The 13,311-nt window shown below is 34.1% G+C and overlaps 1 protein-coding gene across 1 annotated transcript in view; it reads left to right on the top strand.

Annotated features, from left to right (window-relative positions):
- The window catches only part of Sec10 (Exocyst complex component Sec10), a 43,148-nt gene extending 29,837 nt beyond the window's left edge, over positions 1-13,311 (top strand). Inside the window, exons 12-17 of the mRNA XM_069827186.1 lie at positions 214-446; positions 3,575-3,661; positions 3,922-4,024; positions 4,406-4,562; positions 9,192-9,352; positions 12,685-13,311. Coding sequence (XP_069683287.1) covers positions 214-446; positions 3,575-3,661; positions 3,922-4,024; positions 4,406-4,562; positions 9,192-9,352; positions 12,685-12,783 — 840 coding nt within the window. The 3' untranslated portion in view covers positions 12,784-13,311. The remainder of the gene's footprint in view (positions 1-213; positions 447-3,574; positions 3,662-3,921; positions 4,025-4,405; positions 4,563-9,191; positions 9,353-12,684) is intronic.

Raw genomic sequence — 13,311 nt, 5'->3', positions numbered from 1 at the left:
AGAACTGTGTCCACATTACTCACAGAGGATTCCTGTGCTTGTTGTCTTGTAACTTGCCTTTCAAAGAAGGATTATTCTGCTCATACATATCAGTCACATTCACAATGAAACATTCTGTTCACAGCATTGAAAGATCTGTTGACATTGTCACTAGTAATTAAATGTAATTTGGTACAAGAACATTTTTTTAATAATGTATCTTTTTGCTTCTAGCTATCTCGCCAGTCCGACATGCCTGGAAATGCACTTCAGGTCTTTGAGATCTTGCTGCACTACCTGATGGCAGAGCACCTGGACTATGCTCTGGAACTTGGCTTGCAGAGCGTCCCTATACCAGAAAACAAGACACAGCCTCAGATATATTTCTTTGATGTTGTGCGGCAATGTAATGCAGTCATCCACCTGTTGGAAAAGCAGTTCATCGACAGTCTTGTCCCTCTGGTGATGTAAGTATGCAGCATTTTTCGTTACTTCCCTGTAATCATGTGTATTGATTTAGGCAGGAACTGACTAGAAGATCTGAGCGTAAGATTGAGTTGTAGGAGTAGGTCGGAGTCTCTAAGTTCAGTTCACAACTCTACAAATCTCCACTGTTAATTTAAACACTGGTTAATCTGCACCTGGATATTCGAGAGTTGATTGTGATAATGTTCTATAAAAATACAATACTATTAGAATTTTTCCTGTAGTGAATTATAAATAAATATAATTAAATATAAATGCTACTCGGGAGGAAATTAAACACAGAATAAATATGGGAAATGCCTGTTATTATTCGGTTGAGAAGCTTTTATCATCCAGTCTGCTGTCAAAAAATCTGAAAGTTAGAATTTATAAAACAGTTATATTACCGGTTGTTCTGTATGGTTGTGAAACTTGGACTCTCGCTTTGAGAGAGGAACATAGGTTAAGGGTGTTTGAGAATAAGGTGCTTAGGAAAATATTTGGGGTTAAGAGGGATGAAGTTACAGGAGAATGGAGAAAGTTACACAACACAGAACTGCACGCATTGTATTTTCACCTGACATCATTAGGAACATTAAATCCAGACGTTTGAGATGGGCAGGGCATGTAGCACGTATGGGCGAATCCAGAAATGCATATAGAGTGTTAGTTGGGAGGCCGGAGGGAAAAAGACCTTTAGGGAGGCCGAGACGTAGATGAGAAGATAATATTAAAATGGATTTGAGGGAGGTGGGATATGATGATAGAGAATGGATTAATCTTGCTCAGGATAGGGACCAATGGCGGGCTTATGTTAGGGCGGCAATGAACCTCCAGGTTCCTTAAAAGCCAGTAAGTAAGTAAGTAAGTAAGTGAATTAAGAATCCTTCACTTGACGTGCTTCAATTCATGTTGACAGAATTACAGTTTTTATTATTAATCAAAAAGTACTTTGGTTGATTGGGAAAAATTGCAATTTCCAGAAATTGAAATTCTACACGAGTATAATTAAATAAAATTGCAATTTATATTTTGTAGTGGAGTTGCACCTCCAATTTGTTTGAAATAGAGTGTAAAATTGCCCCAGCAAATCAGAAACATCTTAGAAGTTGAACGTGTATTGAGGTATCACAAAATGAGACAACGATGGAGAAACCCTGACACCTTCATGGAATTTTCAACTGAACTCTGATTGTATAACTCTTTGTAGTAGGCCATGCAGATAGTGTTTGTTCATATCTGATTTACAGTGACACTGGCTTAGAAATTAGCAGCAAGATCAAATATGTATTTATCAAGTCTACTGAAAGCCTTACTTTGAAGATAGATCTTTGATTTAAAGAGACATTGAAAAGATTACAACACATAACTTGTGTATAGTTTAATATGAACAGTAAAATGCACTTTCTTACTCCTCCTCACTTCAAGCTTGGTGTAATCACAGCGTGATTATATTGATAGTGTCGACTTTATTGCATAAACTGGCTAATTGTTCAATATTTTGAGTGATTGACAAATACATTATATTAAATGTTATGTTTTATTTAACGACGCTCGCAACTGCAGAGGTTATATCAGCGTCGCCGGATGTGCCGGAATTTTGTCCCGCAGGAGTTCTTTTACATGCCAGTAAATCTACTGACATGAGCCTGTCGCATTTAAGCATACTTAAATGCTGTCGACCTGGCCCGGGATCGAACCCGCAACCTTGGGCATAGAAGGCCAGCGCTATACCAACTTGCCAACCAGGTCGACCATTATATTAAAAATACAGGGTGTAAACAATATAAACTGCCAAAATTATACATACTGTACATCTCGGTCTACTAAACATTATGTGTAGTGAAATTTTGTTTTTTCTTCTATTTTGGTTTTAATTCCTAAAATAAAATGTTTTTAGGATCGATAGTAGTCTAATATTTACTGTTTGAGTAAATGTGAATGTCGAACACATGCTAACACCATCACAATAGAGAGACAACAGAGTACATTGATTTGTAAACAAGGATATCACCACAGTTGCAATGTATTTCAAAAATAAGATTTATTAACGCAGAAGTTTTAATAAATAAAATTGAAAATAATACATTTCATAATTATATTAGCTGAATAATAACTGTCTGGATTTTTTTTTTTTTTTTTTTTTTTTTTTTTTTTTTGCAATTAGCTTTACTGATTAGTAAATGATCAAAAGATTAAGACGTTATAAATTAGTTAATACTATACTTCAAATTAGACAGGATTGTATTAAGTTATAAATTTATTAGAAACATAATAGCAATGAATGTAAATGAGTGCATGCGATTGAATTGATTAAAGTGGAATTGATGTCATCATGTAATTAGATTGACAAATAATGTGTTTAAACAAGTAAGCTGACAGCTGTATTGAGATTACGTCGACGATTTTGCTGACAAGCGAATGCACGAGGTTAGACACTGCCCTACATATAGACATAGAATGTACCGATTCAGCTATTCAATTGTTCACTTACTGTCGACATCTGCTAACCTCTATGCGATATTTATTACATGGAATAGTTAAGTATTATGTAAACGAGGAACTGAAATTTAAATATAAATATGTCTGTTGTAAAAGATAAATAATTAGATGAATATAGCGGCAGGGACGATTTATATACACTTGTTTATTATAGAGTTAAAAAAGAGAATTTCAAACTTAGCAAGTAAAGAAGTTTGAATGTTTAAAATAAATGCGATAGGGTGAAAACTTGCACTAAAACCAGAAGTAAGTGTAAGTTAAACCAACATAAGTTGAATAGTTATATGATAGAAAATTTGTTATTAAATTGTGTAAATATTGTGTATTATCACTATTTGTGCATGTATCAGTTTTAAGATTAAGTTATGTACTTTTGAACTATTAATAAATAATACTAATACCACAGTTGCATTGTACCTGGGGGACCGAAGTAAATATTGACGGTGTACTATCATTCCAAAAACATTAGACTCACAGATAACATTTTTTTCTAGGGAAACCACAAAAGTTACAGAAAAATTTTATTAGATTTTTTGTTCAGTTAATTTATGCTCTATCACAAGTATTTTTTTGGCAGTTTATATCGTTTACACCCTGTATAAGTAAGAAAATGTGACTGTTATTGCAGATCGACTCCAAAACATGGTGACTGTCTGCAGAAGAAGAAGTATCTGTTGGAACAGATAGAGCTGAAGTTGGACACAGGACTAGACAGGCAAGCTCCTAAAGATTTTCAGATACTGTACACTAAATATAAATAAATGGAATTTCTTCTATTGAAGACAGTATTGAAGTTTGATCTATTAAAAAACACAGTAAACCATTTTTGTTGCCATATATTGTATTTTATCTCTTGAGATTAGATGTCTGAGCATTTTTTGACTACATGAAATTTCAGATTAATGAGGTTCGGACTAATTGAGGTTCTTTTGTGTAACAACTGCGAAATAATATATATGAAAATTCTTTTTTCAGATCCATTAATGCCATTGTGGGATGGGTGAAAATATATTTACAAACAGAGCAGAAGAAAACTGATTTTAAGCCAGAAACAGACGTAGACACATTGGCATCTCCTGTAAGTTAAATTTTCAGATTGGGAATGAACGTTTTATGTAGTGTTCGGATTTTTTGCACTGTATCATAAATATAGAAACATTGAACATTTCCGAACAATGTCTCAGCTCTGTTATCAGAAGGGCATAAGGGGTGGAACCCATTTATAGGTGCAGATAGAGAGAGAGAGTGAGTGAGTGAGTGAGTGAGTGAGTGAGTGAGTGAGTGAGTGAGTGACCACTTGCCAAGTCTTACACATAACTTCATCCAATTCAGAACATTGCAGCAAGTTACAGTATATGAAAAAGTTTCTGCTGATCTTGCTTACACTTTGAGTTAACTAAGTTCATCATTACATCTGTGTTTTAAATGTTGTATTGAAAGTTTTTTCTTTCTTTCCAAGGCATGTTTGGCAGTTGTTCAATATGTCGGAAGTATGGTAGATAGAATTCGTGACAGTCTTGATGGAAAGAATGTAGAATCTCTTATGATGGAATTTGGTGCACGTTTCCATCGTGTCATATATGAACACTTACAGCAGTTCCAGTACAACTCTGCAGGTAAGTACATAGACATGACGATACGTTGTGTTTACTTCTGTACTTCTGCCATTATCAGTACCTCTAAACTACCATCACCACTGCTACCAGTATGATTACCAGGTTTGCCAACCCTCCCGTATTTCCTGGGATCTCCCGTATTTTCCCCTAATTTTTAACAGTCTCCCGGCTCCCATATTTTTCTTCTCTTCAAGCATTTTTCTGCTTATTTTTGCATAATGTAAAAATTGTTATTGTAAACATTTGATTTTGCCGTGAATGATGATTGTTTATATGATGAACTTTGTTTTTCAAGACGCATTAAAATGTACAGTCTTTATAGAAAGTATTGCTTGCTAGAAATGGGTTTTAGTGCTGACCTGTCTAAAATCAAACGGTGTTAATGTTATAAATTTGAAAAAAAAAAAAAAAAGGCTAGTTTTGTTCTAAGCATACCTAGTAGCCTAGATCATATATACCTAGATTGCTTCGCATTATAGGTTTTGAAGTTAACTTTGTCAGATTTACTATGCTGCCATCTAGTTGATACACAAGGAGTCACGTCATAACTTCCATTTGAATTGCATTAGCGACTGTACTGCCATCTCGTGTTCGTTTACAGTGGATGGGTGGCGATCCTGGCGGTTGTTCTTTTCAAAGTGCAAACGATTTTAACAAAGGAACGAGCAATCTATATGTGATCTGGGCTAGCAGTAATGTTGATACAAAGAAGGTGTTTCATTACATAACAATAATTGAATGGATGTTCGAAACATGGGCGTGACATATTTGATCAAATCAGAGCTAAAAACTGCAATTGAGACAAAATCCGTATCAAAATATTCTTAATTTAAGCCTAGCTTTTGAAGTGAAGAATAAAGTTGTTTTTTTAGTAACTGAATGGAATAATTTGTGTATTTCTTATGTGAAATTTTGTCGATTCCTTAGTCTCGCTTATTTTCTTCAAAAAAGTTGGCAACTCTAATGATTACTACAACTACTTTTACTACAATAATAAGACTCTAACAATAGTGCTACTACTGCTGCTGCTACTACTATAATAATAATAATAATAATAATGATGATGATTATGTATTAAAGCTAAATATACTATTAGAAAGACATGTAAAGAACTGTTTGAGCCACAGACAATTAACTGATATATCCTGTGTTCACTTTCGAATGGGATCTTACAGTATTTGTTAGTACGTTCACAATGCCAAACCTAATCATAGGCAGATGATTTTACTGATTTAATAATTTGTGGTACTTTCGAATGTCTGAGTTTGCACTTAGTATTTTATTTTTTTTAATTACGTCCCTTTTTAAAAACATCTAATATATATTTTATATATTTTTTTTTTAATCCAATGCCACCAGGTTGTCTTTTCGACATTTCTGGTCTTCTCTCCTGGCCGTGGCTTAGTTGTAACCCACTTCTGAGGTTGGGGGGCCTGGAAGGCAGAGTTACATTACCCCGATGATGTGATAGGATGATTATGATAATGTGGTGCCAGGAGAGGTCTTATATCTAAACTTAACCTAAATTCCAGACCATGGACGAACACAGGAATAATCCCTTTTAAGGAAAAATTCCTGTGCTCTAACCGGGACCTCATGAACTATAGCCAGAAGCTCTGACCACTAGACCATGAGGCTGGTCTAATATTTTGCCATGTGAACGAGAAAATATTGAATTTACCTTTTAACTATTCGTTTAAGTTCCTGGAATTGTGGCCAATTGGCCAGAAATTCATTCACGATCAACATCATAACAATATTGTTCTTGAAGTAAATTTCAAGAATAAATTTGTAATGCTCTGTTGTAACATTCATTTCACCTTTAAATATTTAAAAAAATTAAATGAAGTTTTATTGTAATAACAACATGGATGACTTTTTTTTTTTTCGTTGTTGGTAACTCTAAAGCATCTATTTTATTTCTTGTTTTTAATACATGGTTGCATTCATTTGTTGACAAAACAAAGGAACAATACCCAGACATGGCTTACATAGTTTATATATGCCTTTAGAATTAAACTCGCTTCGTGATGATGATTTTATGGCACTGCCTATTGGATCGCATCATAGGCCTGTCACACACTTGAAGAGATCTCGCTAGCGAGGAATGTGTTGCGAGAAAGAGACAAAGAACCCTCTTCCACACACTTGGCAAGTTCTCGCAATGATCATCTGTGCACTGCCTTCATGCAGAGAGTATTTTTCTGATTGTAGTAAGCACGCCGGGGGGGGGGGGGGGGAATAGTACAGGTCAGTATATTGTCGTACTTTTTCAAATTATGTACGAATGCCACTATGTTGAATCTGAATCTTCAGATGTTGAAGAAATGAAGTTATATGAACATATTTTGTTAATGAAAAGAAAAATGTAGGCCTAAAATTAAAGCGAGAAAAATCTGGATAAGAAATCACATATCTCACGAGATAAAGGCGAGTTTCGGTCACTGATTTCGGTCTTTCGGATTTGGGTGATGATACGTTTAGGCCAGCAATGTCAGACAGGGACTAAACGGAGCGGAGCGCTCCACTAGACTGGTTGCGTGCTCCAGTGTTTCCACAGACATAAGCAAGTTCAAGTCCGATCTAGCTCCACAACCTGTATTGGAGCTTACAACTCCGACACTACTGGTTTAGGCTTAAATTCAGGTTGAATAGACCTCAGTTTTTTGCAGTTCATGACATGATAGAGGATTCTTTGCTATATTCTGATTAAAATTATGTAAACTGTTAAGACATATAGATACAATTTCAAATGTTATAATTAATATTATTAAAGCTCATCAAAATAAAATATAGCCCTACTTATTTCCAGGTCATCTGATATTTGTCTCCACATTTCTTGAGTTTCTTTTTTCATATGTAGTTTTTCATCCCGTGTACATATAAATAGGCCTTGAATGACACTGTACAAGTTCGTTAAGTTTCTGATTGCAATTATCAGCCATCTTTCTTCATTATCATTCAAAACAATACAATTCACTGCCACCTGTGATATTACTTCTTCATCTTTTTCTAAATTCAATCGTCATAAAGAGTATAAATGTCAAACATCTTTGATAAATGTTTCAAGAAAATCCTCTGAGCTACCGATTCCAGCGAGAAACTCGCTCGAGGTTTTCGCTTCGAACGAGAATCTCTTCCAGTGTGTGGACGTCAGTTTGAATCCATGTTGTCAATCTTTGACTTTTCTCACTAGCGAGATCTCTTCAAGTGTGTGTTGGGCCCAATGGTTTGCAACAGGCAGTATTTTATGGATATATAGGAACAAATTCCAGAAGCTCCCTTTCAAAATTGAAGATGAGGCAGTATGTAGTTAGTGGGGTTTAAAAAGGGCGCGTCAGCTATTATGGCTATTTGCGCCCTTATCTAAAATCCTTCACAGGTAGCATATCAAAATATCCCGTAAATATTATTGTTATTTATCCATCTGTAAATGAGTAATGCCAAGCATGTATTAACTTTCTATAGTTACCAGAGTGCTGCATTGGAGTTAAACCGCTCGCTTGAACTCGGTCGAATGTCGCACCCTCGAGTGAGATAAGATCAGTTGTGATACGCTTGTAATAAATAGAAGCACAGTACAAGGTCACCTCACCAACATGTCTTATCTTGTATGGAAGGCGACAGATAAGATACACATATGTTTTGCTCACACGGTAAAAATAAGGCTTTATTTTCTGCGTTTATGACAAACGTTTAATGGAACTACCAAAACAGTAACATGAAGTTATAAATAAAATAGTATGAAAAACTTCGATATACAGTTATTATTGCTAATTAATAATTATTCAATATTTGATTTACCACATATATAATATGATAGGTCCATACATAGTGTTCCGCCTATATACTGCGACAGTGTAGAAACGTTTGACAAAATATTATTGATATAGCAGTAGATTAATAACAATATTAGTACAGAGATAACGTCACAGAAAATATAATAAAACGAATAAGCATGCTGCACAACTGTTACAGACGCAAAGATTGATACACTAATTATTAGAGATTATTATTATTATTATTATTATTATTATTATTATTATTATTATTACTAGAAAACTTGATACAGTTCGTTATCGTGATTGTGTTCTCCGTTTATAATAATTACATTTACATCCAATAACATCTACAAGGTGTGGCAAAAACAAAATCACTCCTGTGTGGAAAAAAAAAAAAAAAGCATTTACCTACAACATTTACATTACATTTTAAAGCAAGTTTTGTAGTTGTACTATGGAGAGGTTAGTTAAACACTGCAAAGTTTTGAAATGATAAACATCTATGATGTTACTACACAGTTCATCACTGTAACAAGAACGAATGTCTAACGATCGGCTTATACCATTCGAGGATTTATCGCTCGTGACAATTTTACCCATCATGCATGTGCGCTACCTATCGGATTATGCTATGAACTACTTGGCGCTACAGCGAAAACGTCCGATGCAGACCTCTATTCATGTGCCCACTATTCATGTGCTGTGCATTTTATCCGATATGATGTAATCATTTCTGTGTTAACTGAAGTGTAATTTCTAATTCCACAAAATCCTTCCATTTTTTGTAGTTCGAATATAGATATTACATGCCAGAAAATAATAATACCACCATTTGATTTCTTTTCAGGAGCAATGTGTGCAATTTGTGATGTCAACGAATATAGAAAGTGCGTGAAAGAGTTCAAGGTGCCGTTGGTGAACACGTTGTTTGACACGCTCCATGCTCTGTGCAACCTGCTTCTAGTGAAACCTGAGAACTTGAAACAAGTCTGTACAGGAGACCAATTGGTAAGGACATACATTACTTGGCCATCTGTGACAATTAAATGTCTATTAAATACCATGTTTTAATATGGATTAACCCCCCTCAGTGGCAGCTCGTGATAATAGTAATATACGTTACAAGAGCGGTATGTTGACGTTTTCATGGTCGAGAAAAAGATTGAAAAAGCGAAACGTAGTTGAGCTTTTTTAATTTCTGAGAACATGAAAACAAACATACCGCTCGTGTATCGTACATTATTTTGTGCGAAGATCGTTTATTACATACCTGAAACACGAATTTCTAATTAGTTGCAATGAAATCTCCATGTTAGTTTCTGTTTAATGGCGGCAACTTCGGAAAACCAAAATATCTTTCTTCAACTTTGTTGCTATAAAATGTTTTCTGTGTTTACTATACTCCAGCAGGCCATGATATATGTTTGTCTTTTTTTTCCCCCAGTCTATAAATGCGAACTTAAAACAAACGGTAAGGTTATGTAATGATTTATTTTTCATTTTAATATTTTAACAATATTATTTATATAACATATTGCAGTAATAACATCGGCATCTGGAATGTTGTTGATTTTTTCATGGCTTCCTTAATATTACTTGTATCAGGAATGCAATAAGTTTCATGGAGTAGTAGACTTTACTTAATTTTTGCAAATATTTAAAAACAATAATTAACATTGCAATTTAGGTGAAATTGCAGTGGTAAGTTTCCTATTTATAATTATTACTATATTGAACGTCTCTAAAAATAATATGTTAAAAACCTAAAGCAGTAAAATGAATCTCGCGCTTGCGGTAAGAAGAGGGAAATTGTTATGTGTGTTACGTTGGGAATACTGAATGTGGTATTTCACACTTACCGCGTATTGGTTCTGTGCGGAAAACAAGCAAATATGCACGATCTCGCACAAAATATTATATATATTCACAATTTTGTGTTCCAAAATCGAAGAGAATTTGAAATTGTACGTTTAGCCTAATATAAAATGTCATGTTTGCAATGTTTCACTATCGAAAAAACCGTATATAAATTCAAAAGAACTTATAATATAATAATAATAATAATAATAATAATAATAATAATAATAATAATAATGAAACCCAGTCTTATTATTTCCAATTTTTCCTGATAAGCCAGTTTACCCAGTTCTTTACTGTTCCAAATTACTTGAACAGAGTTCATTGTTTATGTTTGTTAAAAATGAATACATACCACAATGCCGTTATTTACAAAAGTGTGTGTTCAGTAATATATTTTGGTTCACAACACACTGATACACTATAGCCTATACCAGTACTGTAATCCCATTCGCATAGATTGATTATTATAAATACATGCCAGTAAATATTATTCTTAAATATTATACACCACCATACAGATACTGCAATTCATACCACCACTACATTCAGCTAACACGTGTTTGAAAGCCAAACTATGCTATTATGCTGACACTGAAGTATAGTAATTCACAAACTACACTCTCGTAGCAGCACTGTACACACATCCACATAAAGTAAACGTTCTGACACTGACATGCTGACACCTACAGGCTAGAATACAGACTATTAAATTTCCTCCTCGAGATATAGCACGTGAACGATAGGCATTGATGCACCTTACATCTGAAGGATAGATTCACTGTTCACTTAATGCTTTGTGCTCTTGACGAGTCATAAGCGGCCAGCGAAAGACAATTTTCTACTGCGCATGCGTGAAATTCCTGTAACCTTCTTGGAAAGAGCACGGCTTGTATGTGAATGGATGTTGCCAAGTTTACATAAGAAGTTTATGTAAGATGCGGGAAGTTCAAATACTCGATTCTGATATTATACATCCCCACTACGCCAATACGGCATTAAATAATAAAACTAGTCGTGCATTAATGGAAACAAGGTGTTCACATGCTCTTGTGCTCTTATTGACGCACCGCCACTGACCCCCCTCCCTCCATCTCATTTTACTTTACAGCTTAGGAATTGTTTGTTCAGTAATATTTTTATTTCAGTTACGTCACAATTATGCATTATTCAGGAACATCTTCTCCACTCCATCTGGCCTCCATTTCTGTAGTGTAATTTTGTAATTAATTAGTGAAGCTTATGTTACGTGTATCAGCACTGATACGTCATCTTCTGGTTGGTATGTAAGCTGGTGAAAAAAAAAACTTCATGTAGTGCAGCAGCTCCGATTATGCTTGCTTCTAGTGAAATAAAAGAGAAGTGATATGGTGCTGGTGAAATTCGTGACGATATTCTTTAAGAATAAGATTGGCTGCAGTAGCCAAGTGCAAAATTTAGCAAGTATAGTGCTGGTTTTTTTAATAAGCTAAAAGCAAATATACAGATTTTGAAAGTTATAATATTTAATCAGAGCAAAATGAAGGAGAAATATGATGTGGTCCAGGGGATACCATTGAAATTGATGAAGACAAATTTGGAGGCAATCTTTACCAAAACAATAAATAATTACTGCTACTTTGGCATTTTATTTTTGGTCCAGGAGAAATAATTCGTCTTTTATGAAAATACTCACGGTGGGCATAAACCATATTGGACCACATATAATATTTCGTCAGTGCCCTTGACTGTTTGCAATTAGAGTCGTGATTTTATTTTATGCAAAATGGCTCCAATAAAGTGCTAGAACTGTGAAAACAGTAAAGAGATAGATCTTGTTTAGTTCTATAGCTTGCAGGCACCATAATATATATCTTTTGTTTGGTTACAAGTTATTTATTTCTGTACACGATCACTGCATTTTGCAGGCCCAATATCTCTGTGACTTAGATGTCGAAGAAAGTGTTTGCTATTAATTTCAATGTCAATTTGGTAAGCAAAGATGACATTGCATCAAAACACGCGATTTGGTGTTCACTGAATTTGATAGCATTTATTAAGCTTTCTGCTGAATGCCTATAAGAAATGCAATGAATTAAGTAATTGTTTTTAATGATTATTCTTTATGAAGTGATTAGTGGGCCGCTCTATCAAACCTTTATTTAGGGCGGCTTTTGTTAATACAAATTTATTATTATTTGTTAAATACAGCATTGTGATAGTGTTAATGATATTTCTTGTAATACATAACAGCAGTTTTGTTCAAATTGTAACCAAAAAGGAAAATATTTATATTATGTAGCTGTGTTTTGTTTTCGGATGGAATTATTGCTATATAATATGAGTTTAAACTATTCGATTATTGCCTTTAGTTAAACATCGCACTTTTATGTAACAAATTAACGACGATAATAGGTGGCCCACTCTGACAGGCATATGTGGCTTTGGTTGGCAACCATTCTCCTGGTGAAGTAACTATGAATAAGATGACGTTTCTTTCACAGGCTGGCTTGGACCGATCAATTCTGTTGAACTTCATTCAGCTGAGAAGTGACTATAAAACACAAAAGTTGGCAGTCTCACTGAAAGGCTTGGCTACATGAGAGATGTCAGCTGATGTCCGGCAGCCATCTTTGTTATAGGAAATAAATGCAGGTTAATTATAGGACAGGACTTATCATAGCCTAAGATATGATAGGAGCTTTATACTAAATTGTAAATTTAAAACAATATAAAGGTTTAATTTAGTACATAGAGTTGAAATTATATGTTAAAACATATCAGAGAAAATCGGTACCAACTTATGAATAATTTTCTTTATTTTTATTTATAATATATTTAAAAACATTTATTTTAAAAGCCATTAATATTGTTAGAGAATATAATCAGACTGATCTCTTTTGAAAAATGGTATATATTTATTGGTCTTTAACTGACGTTGATCGTTCTATTAAAAAAAGTAAATCATTTTGTATGATTTATTAGAAATCTGGTAATTTTTTATAGATATGAATTGCTAAACAATCGTATCATGTCAATATTAATGCAAATCTCTCTTCAGATGGAAGAAAGTTTTGTATTGCTTACACTGTTCAGAGGACATACAAATACAACATTGTCATATAAGCAAA

This window comes from Periplaneta americana, chromosome 1, assembly GCF_040183065.1.
Source record: "Periplaneta americana isolate PAMFEO1 chromosome 1, P.americana_PAMFEO1_priV1, whole genome shotgun sequence".
Classification (NCBI taxonomy): Eukaryota; Metazoa; Arthropoda; class Insecta; order Blattodea; family Blattidae; genus Periplaneta; species Periplaneta americana.
The sequence above is the reverse complement of the archived record's forward strand: the minus strand, read 5'-3'. Positions and strand labels throughout refer to the sequence as shown.